At 43.2% G+C, this 15,743-nt stretch overlaps 1 protein-coding gene across 11 annotated transcripts in view; it reads right to left on the bottom strand.

Moving 5' to 3' along the window:
• The window catches only part of nav2a (neuron navigator 2a), a 175,481-nt gene that overhangs the window by 89,254 nt on the left and 70,484 nt on the right, over positions 1-15,743 (bottom strand). For 5 of the 11 annotated variants that reach the window (XM_069526642.1, XM_069526646.1, XM_069526651.1 and 2 more), the window contains exon 1: positions 1,572-2,468. The exons of 3 other annotated variants lie outside the window; for them this stretch is intronic. In XM_069526642.1, the coding sequence (XP_069382743.1) occupies positions 1,572-1,793 (222 nt within the window). In that variant the 5' untranslated portion in view covers positions 1,794-2,468. Of the gene's footprint in view, positions 1-1,571; positions 2,504-15,743 lie in introns of those variants that run through there. 3 more of the 11 variants (XM_069526648.1, XM_069526704.1, XM_069526710.1) reach the window with 2 other exon arrangements.

The raw sequence follows: 15,743 nt of genomic DNA, 5'->3' as shown, positions 1-15,743 counted from the left end.
TGTTTTCCAATATGAAGAAATGAATTATGTTTTCATATTCTAATGGTCATATCTTCACTTCCCTCTATTCTTGTCAGGGAGGTTTACTTGTTGGTTCATTTGTTTTGAGCCAGATTACATAAAATCAACAGAACAGATTTCCATGAAACTTGGTGGAAGGATGTGGTTTGGGTCAGGGAAGAGCAAATTCAATTTTGGTGTGGATCCAGATCAGGGGTTGGAGACAGAGCATTTATGTGGACGTAGACTTTCCAGGGAATAATGAATGGATCTTGACGAATCGGCCATTTTTAGAGGACTGTCAACTATGAGTGTGTGATATTTGTTCTTGCATAAAATGTGACAAATATGAGCTAAACACTGTGATTCTGATGCAGATGATTCAACTGTTTGATGTTTTTATATTTTATATTTTTTATACTAAGATTTGAAATAAATAAAAATGATCTGACTGACATACTGAAGACTGAAAAAACGTTCTGTGCTGATGCACTTCAGCACCAGACTGTAATGTCCACATCGCTGCGTCTGCCCAGGAAGGTCAGAGGTCAACCCAGCTGAGGGTGATGGCGGCTGCTTCATCAGCACCACAGGGATGTAGAGGGGGAGAGAAAAGGGGGGACAGAGAGAGAAAGTCACGGAAAGTAGGTCAGTGAGAAAACGTGATTAGCCACTAAAACAAACGACACCAGCAGTGGACTCGTGCCTCGACCGACGCCGCCGGCCTCCCTTATCTCCTCCTCACGCGATCACCACAGTGCCGCATTCGCATTCATCGTCCAAATAACAGTGTGCTGGACGCCTCTATGGCTCTGAGTCACGCTTACTGTAAAGACAGACTGCCAAGCGTGCACTTGCTGGCTCGCTGACACACACACACACACACACACACACACACACACACACACACACAGGCACCTCCTTCACCTCGCTGCCTTACATGGCGTTAAAACGATCCCTCTTGCCGTTGCAGCCGTTTGCATGGGGTTGCTAAGCGCAGCCAATATTTCACAAACACAGCAAAACAGGCACCGTGATATCCTGCTCCGCTGCCATCCTGGACAGGAGAGACACAGCCGGCTCCTTCCAGGAATTCGCTGAATGTTGGCGTCGTGTTTCTGTTATGATAAACTGAGCCAGAGAGAGTGATACTGAAACTCTGTGTATTGATTTAAAAAAACAAAACATCCTTCAAGGAGCCACGACGGCAGCTGACGAGGGACAGACACCCTGACAACGCAATGTGAAAAGATAACGTGACTTTTCAAACATCGTTTTCTCTACTTGGTCTCATTCTCGTCCATCAGGAAGTTATTCAAACATCACCTGGACCACATGAGATAAAAACCTGAGCAATGAATGATCTATAAATCTGAAATGTGTCCTCACAAAGAATACAAATTGTACACTGTTACCCAGCTGCTGTTCTCACTGAACCAGACCACATATTAAACCTCACCCTCGTTCTCTCACAGACACTTGTATCCATGGTATCTATACTGCTTATTAAGGGGCAGCGCAGCGTAAGCACCCACAGCACTGATCTCACTAAATACAGCCGAACTGTGTACCTGAGTGTTTTCTCCAGCCTCTGACCCTGCAGCCTTGCTTCTCGCGGGTCCCGAGCCCACCTGCTGACCCACCGAAGGGATGTGGCTCTTGACGGGTGCCTGAGGCAGAGTAAGAGCCGACGGCCTGCTGGGGGTCTGCTGGGGAATGGGCAGGGCACTGTGCACCGGTTTGGGTTTGGGGAGTCCTGACTTCATCTTTGAGGCCACCAGGATGGCTGGCATCTTCTCCGCAGCTGCCTGGTGACCGCACGCTCCCCTCCCCGTCACGCTGAGGTGGAAATCCTGCTACTGGTTAACGAGACTCCTCCTCAACTCTCATGTGGTCCTGGTGCTTCTGTGGGTGAAGAGGTGTGACCAGATTCACACATGCACCTGATCTGGCACTTGATTGAAGTCAGTGTGAGTAATCTGTGGGTGCTGGATCTCAGCAGGGGTGTGAGCTGAGCTCCCCCACTGGGATTGAAAATCCACCAGTCCCACCTGCTTCCTGGTTCCAAGTAGTTTCAGACACCAAATGTTTTTGTTTTTTTATGTCCAAATGGAAATGAGGAAAATCCACTCTGCAAAGTCCAGGAGAGAAAATCAGAAATCCCACTTCACACTCTGAGGAATCCCCAGTTGCCTCACGGCAGAGCGAGCGTTTCCTTCATCATATTTCCAGCACTGAGTGAGTGTCAGCGATTGGCCAAAGGATCCTATAGGAAGCAGCGCGACTTCACTCCCACTGAGCCCTGTTAATTACACCATCGCTTCAGGAGGATGGGAGGAGAGACCAAGAGAGGAGAGGAGAGGAGAGGGGGGGAGCTGAGACGCAAGGAATGGAGAGAAAAATCAAAATGCAGCAGCGACACAGCGACCGTTCGCTTCGTCGACTGCTCAGCCTGTGACTGTGGAGCCAGAGACGCTGCACTCTGCTGCCTCTCTCTCTCTCTAAGTCGTGGTTAGCAGCAGGTGTGGCTTAGATCAGGGCTGACATATGTGGAGGAGAAGCTGAACACATCTACTCAGTATGCTCCTCCAGCCTGCCTCTCCCCCTCTATCCATGAATTCATCCAAACATACTCATCAGTGGAAGGTATTTTATCTCATGCACCATTTAAAAAAAAACATTGCTTGTTAATTTGAATCTCATGATGGTAGAATGCTCAGATTACTCACAGTCAGTGATCAAAGTAAAGGACACAGAGACCAGAGAAAAAGGCAATTTTAAAATATGTCAACCTGCTGATTGAAAAATATTTTACCCTTCTGTTAAATAATGGGACTGAACCAGTGCGTCAGTCTTAAATCCTGCAGGAAACACATTATAACAGGTACTGACACTGGAAATGTTGTATTAATAGACTTTCTTCTCTACATTCTCTCCCTCCTCTGACTTACGAAGGTTCACCCTTTTTATACACGAGCACGGCCAATTAGTGGACTCGTGTCAGATCAGCCCGAGTCCCAGCAGGCGTCGTGAACGCTGCCAAGGCACCGGCTCAAATTATGCTGCAGAACCCAAAAAAAAGAGGGGAGAGCAGGATTTTAAATTTACTCCTCTTCTCTTCCATCACAAGTTAACAGAGGAATTCAAATTCCCATTGGTACATAAATCAAGATTTGTCCACAGTTAACTCTCTGTTATAAGACAGATTTCAAACCTCAAGACAAATTTGCACAAGGCAGCGTTCGCATGGAGCGAATCTAACGAATCTCAGGAGTTCGAACTTCTTTAGCTCGTTTGGGCCGACACCATTGACACCACACGCTCAGTGTAGTTCTACTTTAAAGGTCACATTTAACTAACTGAAATTATCATTTACAATTAATCTATTGATAAAAATCATAATAAGTTGATTCATATGTGATAATTGTTTATTTTAAGCAACACTAGATATGTTTTTCTAAGCAACAGCGCCCCCTGCAGCCACTCGTGGTGATAAATCCTGCCAGGCTCCATATCAGAGTGATAAATAGATTTTCATGTCGAGAAAAACAAAGTCTGTCAGTGTGTTTAGCTCTGACTGTGTCGTCCCACTTGCTAAACTGAAACACAACTGAGTGGTGGATATTACCCAACATCCCCGGCCTCCTGAAGCAGAAGAGCTGCCTCTGTAACAAAAAACTTAATTCATAATTTAAATGCAGAAGAAAGCGATGACCCAGGACGTCTGTGGACTTTCAAAGTCTGTAAAAACCTCCAGAAACACCAGAGACGTTAAAACATTACATTAGAGCCCAGTTTCTCTGCTTCAAATTGAAAAGATCATCTCAGTTCATACTGCAGCTAATCAGAGATTAAAGTAAGTAGAGACCGATGTGACACACACACAAACACACACACACAAACACACACAAACACACACTTTATAAGAGCAATGAATTAATCCAGGAGTGGTTGTGTTTAGTATGTTAATCTTAATCCTGTTACATTAATCCTAAATTATGCAAATACTCATATCTGATTATGATTTAGTGTGTGTGTGTTTGTGGGAATATAATTGGGGGGGTATCTCCAGGTATCTCATGCTGCTGTCTCATTTGGATATTTCCTCTACAGAGGATAAATAAAGGTACATCTTACCTTATGTTATCTGATTTTTATCTTATCTTATCTGATTTTTATCTTATCTTATCTACAGCACATGCAGGTCATGCATCACCCCTCTGATTCTTGTAATTTACCGTTGTGGATATTGATGATAACTACAGGTCCCAGACTTTCCACCGTGTCATAAACGACTGAGTGAGAGAAAAGCTCGACAAAAAAACCCACACACCAGGACGTAGGAAAAACACATAAACTCCTGTCTGCTGACCCCATGTGTCATTCTGTTATTTAGAAAATGGGAAGAAAAAAAAAAACCAGGAAAACATACAGAGCTTAGCATAACAAGGGAAACTTTCATTATTTTCCTCACTCCCCTCTGTGATGGCAAACGTGTCCCAGACAGATCACAACGCAGCACTTCACAGAGCCGGAGGAAAAAAAAAAAAATACTGTCATATGTGATTTATGCAGCAGCGTTTGAAGACACCTGATGACAGTCCAGAGCAGTCTAATAATAGAGCCGGTTTGGCTGTAAATGGGCGGTATTGACAGTAATAAGTAGGACACCTACTGTTGTACTCCGCTGTGTATTTATACTGTATTTCATCTTCGGATAACAAACAATCGTGTGGGGTGTGTGTGTGTGTGTGTGTGTGTGTGTGTGTGTGTGTGTGTGTGGAGCTGTGGAGGGAGATTAATGTCAACATATTATATGAAGCAGCAGAGATGCTGACGTACCAATTTATCAATATATATACGAGTGGGTAGTTGTGCGACTGTGAATTCACAGCGTGGTCAGAACTGAACAATTCCTTTTAGTTCAGACCAGAACATCAGAGTGACGGATCAGTGAAGCCCACGACACATAAACACTGCACAGAGGTTTACAAAACCACAAACAAAATCATCACGGCAGCAATTACTGCATTTTGTGTCTTGAAAATCAAAAACACAAGTTTGCAGATTGGCAAAGACGGTGCTTATAGCCGAATGACACTGGGCTGTATTGTGGCAGAAGTTGAATCCAGGTTTGTCTTGTTGTGCTCTAAGACCTGAATTTACAAAACCTTATTAGATCAGAGAAAAGTATATATTCATTTATTTAGCCTATTATTTGTGATTTAATATGAGCGTTCGATATGTATTAAAACAGTTGATCCACCTCCTCCCAACAGCTTTACTACTATTTCAGTATATTTGCATCGCAAATGGAATTAAAGTGCACACACACACACACACACACACACACACACAACCACACACACTTAATTCCTTTGCTGATGGTTTTCATTAGCAGAGTTAGCGGAGCAGAACAAGTGGGCGCTCACTGACAAGAGCTGTGCAAACCGGAGCAATGGCCTGACATTTCCACCATGACAGAACAGGATCTACAACTTGACCTATACACATTTCCTAGCAAACACACAGACGCACACAGACACACACGCATGTACGAGGCAGGTACAATGATGAGCAGTGGCAGTGTTTTGAGGCCGGTTCACAGGAGGAGAGGAGCCGAGTTCATGAGCTCTGGCTCCGTTTAAGTGACGCTGGGTGACACAACACACACTGTCAGGACCAACACACATAATAAATAACAACAACAACAACAATAACAACAACACACCTTCTACATATTCAACACAAATCAGCCTCGGCGAGTGAGTGGGAGGAGGGGACACGAGGTCTGTTTGCTCAGGAAACATGAAGAGAGAGTGTGTGTGTGTGTGTGTTTGTGTGTAGGTGTGTGTGTGTTGGTTTGGATCCCGCTGTGTGTGTTTGTGCTCATGCACAGCTCCAGCTGTGGCACATGTGTGTGGGTGTATGTGTGTGAGTGATCTAAATGGGTCTCTGGGGCAGCGGGGGGGCATCCTGTCACTTTGCTATCATCAAAAGTCCTTTACACTGGTCATCACTGTGCACACCACCCACACACACATGCACCCACACACACACACACACACACACACAGCTTTAACATTCAGCTATCGAGTCATCAGAAGAAGAAAAAGTGGCATAAAAAAAACCACAAAATTACTTCATAGACCTTTTCTCAGGGTTAAAAACTCAATGTGGTCTTTGCAAAAACAGAGCACCTGCAGATCATGCACAAAAAAACAACACAACCCGTGAGGCGTGGACATTAGAACATACACAAGAGGAAAGTCAAACACACAACACAACACAACACTACACACACACACACAAAGTCAGACATAGAGTAAAAGCGAGACAGAGGAGACAGCAGCACCCAAACAACCGTCTCGCTGCAGTAAACTGAGGTGACAGATAAGGAAACTGGGGAGAGGTCAGTGCGACCACATGCCTGCAGAGTGTGTGTGTGTGTGTGTGTGTGTGTGTGTGTGTGTGTGTGTGTGTGTGTGTGTGTGTGTGTGTGTGTGTGTGTGTGTGGGCATTCTCTGACACTGTGAATAAAGCAAAGCAGAAACTAAATAGATTGCCCCCCCCCTCACTCTTTTCTAACACAAGTCTGCATAATTAACCAGCACTAATCAAGATTTAACAGCTCATCTAATACCCATTAACTGAAGGTAGAATCAAGTTACGTTGGACATTTCTCATCTCCTGGTAATTAACTCCACAACATCTATGACTTCTAGAATTTTTTTTCTATTTAATGTAACATTTTCAGACATGAAGCAGTGTTTTTAGCTCCTCTTACTCAACAAAGGAGACGGCAGTGAATATTTTATGAATGAATGAGGGTGAAGGAGAGGACACTAAATGTCTGAGAGCAAAAAAAAAAATTGAGCCTCGGAGCCTCAGTGACGTTAGAAAATGCTCCAAATGATATATTTTTACGAGGATGGGTCAATATTAGCTGATATGACCTCCTTTACGCCTCCAGTGCTCAGACAACATCCCACTAGAAAACTGTGACTGACCTAAATATTCAAAACACCAGCCCCCACCGAGCAGAAAGTGGAAATACAACCATACCTGATTCTATTCCTTAACAGAGGAAAATCAATATGGGTGAGATTAAAAAATTGCATCACGTACAAGAGCGGCAATAAACCAGCCGGTGTAATGTGAGCCCGGAGGCTTAAATAGCAATTACCCCCCCAACTGCTGTGACAAAAAAGCACTTAGTGATTTTTTTTTTTGGCCTTTTCAAAATAGGACAGAACAGGGAGACAGTCGAGGGCAGATACGGGTTAAGAGAGAGAGAAGAAGTGAGAGGGAGAAGAAATAGAGATGTGGATGGATTCAGGAGGGGTCGAAAAAGACTGAAGGGAAGGAGAGAATAGAACAGATGGAGAAGGAGAAATATTTCCGTTCTGTAACTGACCTGGATTGAAAAACCACTACACAACATCACTTTCATTAAAAATTTAATGGGTCGATTTTATTCGGAGGTGTGGACACGATGACGAGACGGATCAGGGACATCAAGTTTTGACATGGATGTGCAATGGACCTAGTGTTTAGATTTAGATTTAGCAACTGTACGTGCACAGCAGAGTCAGCAGAGTCTCTATGTTTTATCTCGGCAGGTTGATGTAAATGTACTTTTACTCAGAAAACGGCAATAAAAAACTAAACTAAAACAGGGTTTGACCTACTGACAGGCACTAATGATTGTTCTTAAAGCAAAATGCAAGGTGAAATGAAAACTTTATCAGATTAAAGTCGTACAAAGTTTAAAATCAACTTTTCAGCATCCAACTTCAGTCTGAAGCTGAAGCAGGGTCACCTGCACCTTGAGCATCTGCACCACATGAGACAGGACTTGAAAAATCTGATAAAAGGTTCGAGTCAAACTTAACATTTCTTAGTTAAAGGTTCTCTGGCATCAGGCGCAGACAGGATGGTGATTAGAAGGCTCCCAGGATGGAATTTCATGTCTAAAACAAAATACAGATTTTTGTTCTGACATATTTCTCCTTGAACTTCCCACGAGAAAACAAAGCTCATTATCGAGTCTATACGTCCGCTCTGAGCTGCATATACAACAACACCGTTCAGCTCATTTACACAATTAAAGGCTCATTAGTGCAGCAGTTTGGACGCAGGAATGAAGAATATGAAGCTAGAGAAAATAAAGCAGACGAGCATTTGATCCAAACGCAGCCTGGCCGTGCAGCATGTACAGGAAGGATACAGCATATCCAACAGATTATTATTAACGAGAGTGTTTGTTGCTGCAAGCGAGCGAAACGCATTTTAACTGCCAGATAAAATAGACGACAGAAAGAAAATATTTTATCTATACTAAGAAATAAACAGAGATTTCAATGTACTTCAGAGACCTAAACATTTTTTTTTTCTCCTCAGAGCAAACGGAGGTCGGGTCGGCTGCAGGAAGCTGCACTGTCGGCATCTAACGAGAGCAGAGATCACGGATTAGCGGATTTCAGAGATAAAAAATGGTAAATGGATTCACCAGCAACAAAGTTTTGGAGGTGAATGTTTGCAGTAATGCATTATTCATCTGAAACGGCTCAACACTTATTATTTACATGTGGTATCGTTCCTCAACCCTGCAGGAGGAAGAACGCTCTGTGGTTGCGCTACGAGAAAAGTGAAAGTTCAATGAGGCTGAATAAACTCAGATACTTGATGCTCATGGTGCTTTGGTCAATTTGTAAGTATTAGAAGAAACATAAATCTGTCTTTAAAGAAACTGAATGACACTGACAATCATTTTCAACAATCAGCATTAGAAACTTATATCAGATTTTGCTCCACCCAAAATCGGTGGTTTAGTTTTCCATAAGTAATCTCGCTCTACGTTCGTTCCCCCTGTAGTCAGGTATTTCTGATCTGTTCCAGGTGACTTGGCCGCTCATAAAAGCATCAGATTCAGTTGCTGGTGAATAAAATTAAACTCAGGACAGCGGACACGGAGCCAACACATAATGTGAGCTGAGCTGGTTTAAAGGGCAGTAAAGTTTCCAGTGATACTCCACCCACAATCTCTCTAATATCAAACACTTGTCGCCTGTAGGCTTGAACGGAGACGGTGAAACAGTTTGCTCTATGGAGATCAGCAGCACAAAGATTTCACTTTCCTTCTGCATCATCAGCAAGTTACTGCATAATAATTCATAAAAGCACATAAAGACTTAAAACTGACTCTGCGTGATAAGAGCATCACAGATCGAAGGCCATCCATCCATTATCTCCAGTATTTATCCTTTGAGGCTGGAGTTAAACCCAGCTGACAGGGGGCAAGAGGCAGGTACAGATCAACCACATTTGGTGGTAGGAAGCCGAGGTGTGTAAAACCAGCTCAGACACGGAGAGAACGTGCAAACACAGTAAGATTCTTGCTGTGAGTGCAAACCGCTGCACCACCAGACCAGAGGCCTCACCAGCTAAACTTCAAATGAACAAAAAACAATTCAACGTTCAAGCTTCGGAGCGTCGTCCCAAGAGGAACGACAGGTACAGACATTTTTTTCACGTCTTAAAAACAACTCGGTTCTTGCAGCTGTGTAAATCACGGACCATTAACTGAATTACTTTAAAATTGTCTTCAACTGTCAGCAAAGTATTTATGTTCCAATTCACGCCATGCTTGCATTACCTGCATCTACAATATACAAATGATCTTTTTAAAGTAGATGTCAGTTCTCAAACTCTGCACTAAAACATGGTGTAGTTTCCCTCTTTATAAAATACACTGAGGAGGTTTTACTCACTTTTCCTTCTCACTTTCTAATGACTTTGCTCTACTTCCACACACATGCTGACAAACACAGATGGGTGCATCATTGTGTGTATGCACTAACACAAACACACATTTTAAGATTCATCTCGCTGTGCTCAAATCTACATCTGGCATGCACGTGTGAGCTTCTGTCGAGAGACCCAGTGTTTGGCAGAAACTCACACTCAGCTGAATCTAAAACCAGCGCAGCGCTGGAGAAACAACATGGGACACGGAAACAGGCACAAAAATACAAAAAAAAGCAACTCTTACCTGTGACGGGAAGGTCACAGCATCGCACACAGAGAGGACGAACGGACGCAGGAGAGAAGAGGAAAAAGAAAATGATTAATGCGGAGAAATAAAGAAAAATATTCCATCTTATCAGCATATCATTTCCAAAAAGTCTGAAATATAGACACACGTTATATCTTCCATCACGAGATATCACATACATTTAAAACCCTGAGACACTTTTATCGACTTGTGTTCTCATACCTCTGTTAAAGCTCTAATGCTTTTAATGATGTAGGTAATAAAACCACTGAAACACGTAAAAAGACCTGCAAAACTATGAGGAATGCCTGATGCTGCAGATTCACACACTTAACAGCTTTGTGGCATAATTTTCTTTCAACTAGCAGCAAAGAAAGAGGACAGGATGTTGTCGCTCTTCTGTTTGTATCATTGTCCATCGTTCGAACAGGAAAGAGGCAAAACCTGAGAAGCTGTATCAGTGTGTTTGGCCCTCGACCAGCTGAAATCGTTGGGGGAACCACTCGTCATGTTTACAGCCAGCTTGTGCCTGCAGGGGGCCTGAAATCTGCTGCCAAGTGCTGCCCACCCAGCTCAGCCCCACTTACTCCCAGCTTCCATTCGATAAGTAACGCCGTTTGCACGATGATGTAAAGCCAATAAAAGCTGTTTTACTGCCGGCAAATCCAAACTCAATGTGAAGTGCTCACACACCTGTTTTAACAAGGACAAACTTGAGATTGACATCAGGTTCTCCCGGACAGACCCTCACAGGAAATTTACACCAACACAAACAACAAATACGAGTCGCCGTGTAAACATATTGGTTACAGACAGAGGAAATCAAGCCCGAGGCCTCGTATCCTGCCCGAGAGACTTTGAAGAAAACTCAAGGGTTCCACAGTGAACTTTAACAAAACGCTGTAAAAAAAGAAAACCTTAAAAGTTTGAAAGCAAGACCTGTAAATGTTCAAAGCCAGAACAGCTTGGGAAAAGGAAACACACTGACTCCAAGCCACAAAATGGAATCGCAATTAAAGGTTCTAATTTGGCGGAGGTTGGCAGGGGATGTTTCTAATAGGCGGGCTACACCTCGAGCTGGTGAATTAAACAAAGAGCAGCAGCGTGAAAGCAGAGCGTCGTTTATGGACAGAATTAAAAATGTGTGCGTGTGTGAAGTGCATGCACATGTTGCTTTGTGTGTTTGGGTGGAGTTTGTGGAGGCCTCAGATGGAAACTGATGAACACACACAGCAGCCTTTGGCTCAACTATGACTCTACCGGTGGAGTGGAGCGGAAATCCCCCACAATAAAACCAAAAATAGGTCCACGCCGTCCTCGCCACACCTCAACATGATCCAATTTAGCCGTGATGACTCTGACACACAGACGCAAACGGCCACAACAACTTGAACGAGAGAGAAATTGTGGGCAAAGTTCACTGTTTTTACTCTGGTGCACATCAGAGGAGGCTGCAACAGATGCAACAAGAAACATATACTTGTTTTTTAACCATATCCCTAAAGAAATATACATTTTACTGTCTCTCCTTATTGTTCAGGATTTATTTTCTCGGGATGAACAGATAGATGGAAGGAAGAAATGAAAAATAGAAACACTCCTACGCTCCTTTGCTGCTACTTGTGAAAGTGTTTTTTACCCTGAGGAGGATGAGATGCACTTACAATTAATTTATGTTTATAGCTTTGTATCGGTATGTGCACATTTACTGAATGCATTTGACAACATAGTGGGTGTGGGAGTGGGATGGTTCATCTCTAGGGTCATATATCTGATATATATATATAACCCTTAAATAAAAATACAAATTTGCATGAGGAAAGCATTGTAATTGATGAAAAATTATTAAAAATCAACTTTTGCTAACGTTCACTTTGAGTTTTTCAACTTTAAATCCAGTCGTGCAGACAAAGTAAAAAGAGTTTGAAATACAGGAGATCCATGTTTCAAGGTTAAAGAAAGTGACAAAAGAAATCCTTGATCGTATCCACTTAGCCCAGACCCCGCCCTCCCAACAACTTAATGAAAATCTGCTCCGTAGTTTTTGCGTAATCCTGCTAACGGGGGGATAAACAGTTAAACAGAGAAACGGCAGTAAAAACAACCTCCTGCAGAGGTAATAATAAATTATTCTACATAAATATGCACTGGATATCTACCGTTATTTGTTTGTCTGCATGTGTCAGCTTAAAATATGAATTTATTAAATGTGTTTAGCAGCAGAAATCTCCAAACGTCCGCCCACTATTCAATTCAATTCAAATACACTTTTATTAATTTGCAAAACAAGATTATGAAAATGTCATTTAAACCTGAATAATTTAAAATCAAACCCTGCGTCATTCACATTCAAATCCTACTGACATTGTCCTTGACTCCATTCAACCGAAAGTAGCAACAACTCCTTCACTGTTGCGTCTGCCGGTGGCATCCTGCAGCAGATGCCACTTTAAATGCACCTCTACTGTTTCTGACAGTAGCAATCTGGAGATCAGATTAGAAGGTGCGCTCTCTTTATCAGCGAGCAATCCTTTAAAGAGCTTAGCGAGTGGGCCCGGTCTGCCTCCGACAGCGTGCTGGGTCAGGAGGCCACCCGCGCCACGTCGCCCACTCTCCGCTCTGAGTTAATCCTGTTTTGTGCCGAGTGTTCCTGCCAACCCGGAGCCAAACGTGCAGCCGCAGATACGGTAGCGAATGCACGGGGAAAGAAAAACACAAAGGATCAGCGTGTTTATCCTTGTGATGACAACAAGGGGCAAGAGACTGAACAGGCCTGCGAGACGTGCTGAAGGTTGCGGAGCGGCAAAGACTATTCCTCTCATTCTGACGCTATAAATATTCAACCGTAGAAAGTGAATGTCAAACATTCAGGGAATGCAGAAGGTTGAAACGTGTGTTCAAGGTTTTATCACACAGGCCTGAATAAAACCTCACAGAGTGAATTCAGCTTGTTCTCAAGCTTGTTTCATGTTTCAGTTAATCACAAGCAAAGTCAAAGCAGGATGGACAGCCGATATGTTTATTTATAACGTAATATATTCATTATGTGTAAGGTATTTTTCTACCAGCTGCTGTAAGGATGATCCCTCACCTCTGAGCTGATCTATTGTTCATATGTTTGGTTTATTGAAACGATCCTGTGTGTTTATCTGAAACATGCAGAAGGGTGAACGGCTGCTGCAACATTTCAGCCTTGCAGCTACTTGAGGAATCCAAAAGGTATTATTTACAAAACAAAAGATCAAAATCAGTGCAGCAAAGGTGGATTAGTTGTGACTTTATGTTGCTTATCCAGTCCAAATATTCAGGATCCTCTGATTCACAATTTCAACTATGATAAACAGCCTCGACCTTGTGCTGCAGATGAAAAGAGTTTTGGTTCACTTTGGTTGATGTCTCATAATCACAAGTTTCCAACTTTTAAATACGAGTCCTATCAAGTCACACTTGCGGAATTACAGAACTGGAATGTTCCTGAAAGCTCCAATACTTGACGTGGCACTTTATAATATGGGAGAGGCCCAAAAACTAAACACAGAAGAAGCCTTACACCAGACGAAGACCCAAACTAAGTACAATTATACAGTTAAACTTCGAACCATCACTCCACCACCTCTGTCGCCATCTTGATCTCACATACCTTCATTCTATTCTTCTGTCGTGAAAACAGCATAAAAGTGACAGTAAAACCTGGGCTGGTTTAAGGGAGGTGGACATGTGACTGGGCTTTATCAGAAGGACGGTCTTTAAGAGACAGGAGCTAAAACCAAGTGTTTGAGACAGAGACTGAAAAGAGGAGCTGCAGCAACAGTATGAGGGAAATGATGTTTTCTGAACATTCTAAACCATTTCATGTAATAACACGAATTAAAATGATGAACTTGATTATGAGCAGAAATATTTTACATTAAATTTACTGCCAATAGATCATTTTCATCTAAATCTTACACACTGGATCTTTAAATCTTCTCCAGAACCACAGTTGATATCATACAAACACACTCCCCCTATAATGATTTGTGTTAAATCACTGAACTGCCCCTTGACAGCAAATCCTCAGTGGCTTGTGTCAGTTCAATTGTTGTATACAAGGATTAAAAAGAGGCTTTGTCAAATGTCTGTGCAGCCGTTTCACTATCTGATGCTAGACATCCTTGCTTCGCCTTTACCGTTGGCGGATTTACTCAACGGTGAAGTGACTGTGACAGATAAAGAGGCCGAGCCTGCACCTTCTCATCACCCCACAGCGGTCGCACCAACTGACAGCGGGTGATCATTGCAACAGGAAGAGACGTGGAGAGTCGGTGGTAGATAGGAGGGAGGGAGGGAGGGAGGGAGAAAGAGAGAGAGAGAGAATGGAGAATTAGAGAGAAAAACACACACAGATGCCTGACCCGATGAAGACACCCGTCCTAAATAGTCATGAAATGATCCCGCAAGACAGTTGAGAGGCGAAATGCCTAAACAAACAGAGGGAGAGAGGATAGAGCAGGACAGAGGGATGCTGCAGGGAGAAGGAAGAGAGGACAGAGAAGTGGAGGGAGGGAGGGAGGAGAGGAAACAAGGAGGAGGAGAAGGAGGAGGGGGATGGATCTGCACGGCACTAGAAGCCACAGAGGCCCCGTTACAAGCCTCCACCATGTCAGATCACATCAGTGTCGCTGGCAGCTCCTTCCCCGGCCAACACACACTCACATGCACCAATACAACAACACAAGCACGCAAACACACACACACACACACACACACACACACACACACACACACACACACACACACACACACACACACACACACACACACACACACACACACACACACACACAAACCTTGTAAAATGCCTTCATGAGATTCTTTCTTTGAACTCTTCTCCTACTTTATCCCATAACCTCTGCAGCCCAATTTCACAGCAACAGCTTAGAGAACACACACACACACACACACACACACACACACACACACACACACACACACACACACACACACACACACACACACACACACACACACACACACAAACAGTCCCACCCTGTGTTGTGTTAAACATGGATACGAGGAGGTAAGCATGTTTGGTGGCTGAATCGTTCAAGTGATGCTGAGAATGACAGACAGTCCATCCACCGAGCCCCCCCGAGGATTCCACCACAAATACCCTCCGTTAACATATTCCTACTCCTCTCTGTGCTGCTCCCTCCATCGGCCTCATGTGTGACCCACTTCAGCTCTTTTTCTTTCTAGTCCTCCCTCTTTCTGCAACAAAACGGACTGAGGTTTCCAGAGAATGAGCACATTAGAGGAGCAGCAGCCTGGTAATGACCACAGCACAATACTGCTAATAAGATAATCTGCCGTCTTGACCCTTCAAACATGCCCCGAGGATTTGGAATCGAGTCGCAATCTCTGACTCTTTCAGGGCCGTAAAAAAGGCCAACGATTAACCGGGAGCAAAAAACTTGTTCACCTCATGTCAGGGATTCAGTTTCAAACACATCAGCAATTTCACAAATGGGTTTTGTTGAAACATTTCTGTTCTATTTTGGTTATTTAAATATTGAACATGTGAAAACAACCCTATACTGCAAGTGTGGAAACAGAAGACGAAATATAAACACATGATGTACAGTGATAAAAGTAAAAGATGAAAGTGAAACAATCAAAAGAATAATACATAAATAGAAATGATATT

This window comes from Paralichthys olivaceus, chromosome 1 (assembly GCF_024713975.1).
Source record: "Paralichthys olivaceus isolate ysfri-2021 chromosome 1, ASM2471397v2, whole genome shotgun sequence".
NCBI lineage: Eukaryota > Metazoa > Chordata > Actinopteri > Pleuronectiformes > Paralichthyidae > Paralichthys > Paralichthys olivaceus.
Note: the sequence above shows the minus strand (reverse complement) of the source record. Positions and strands in the feature narration are given on the sequence as shown.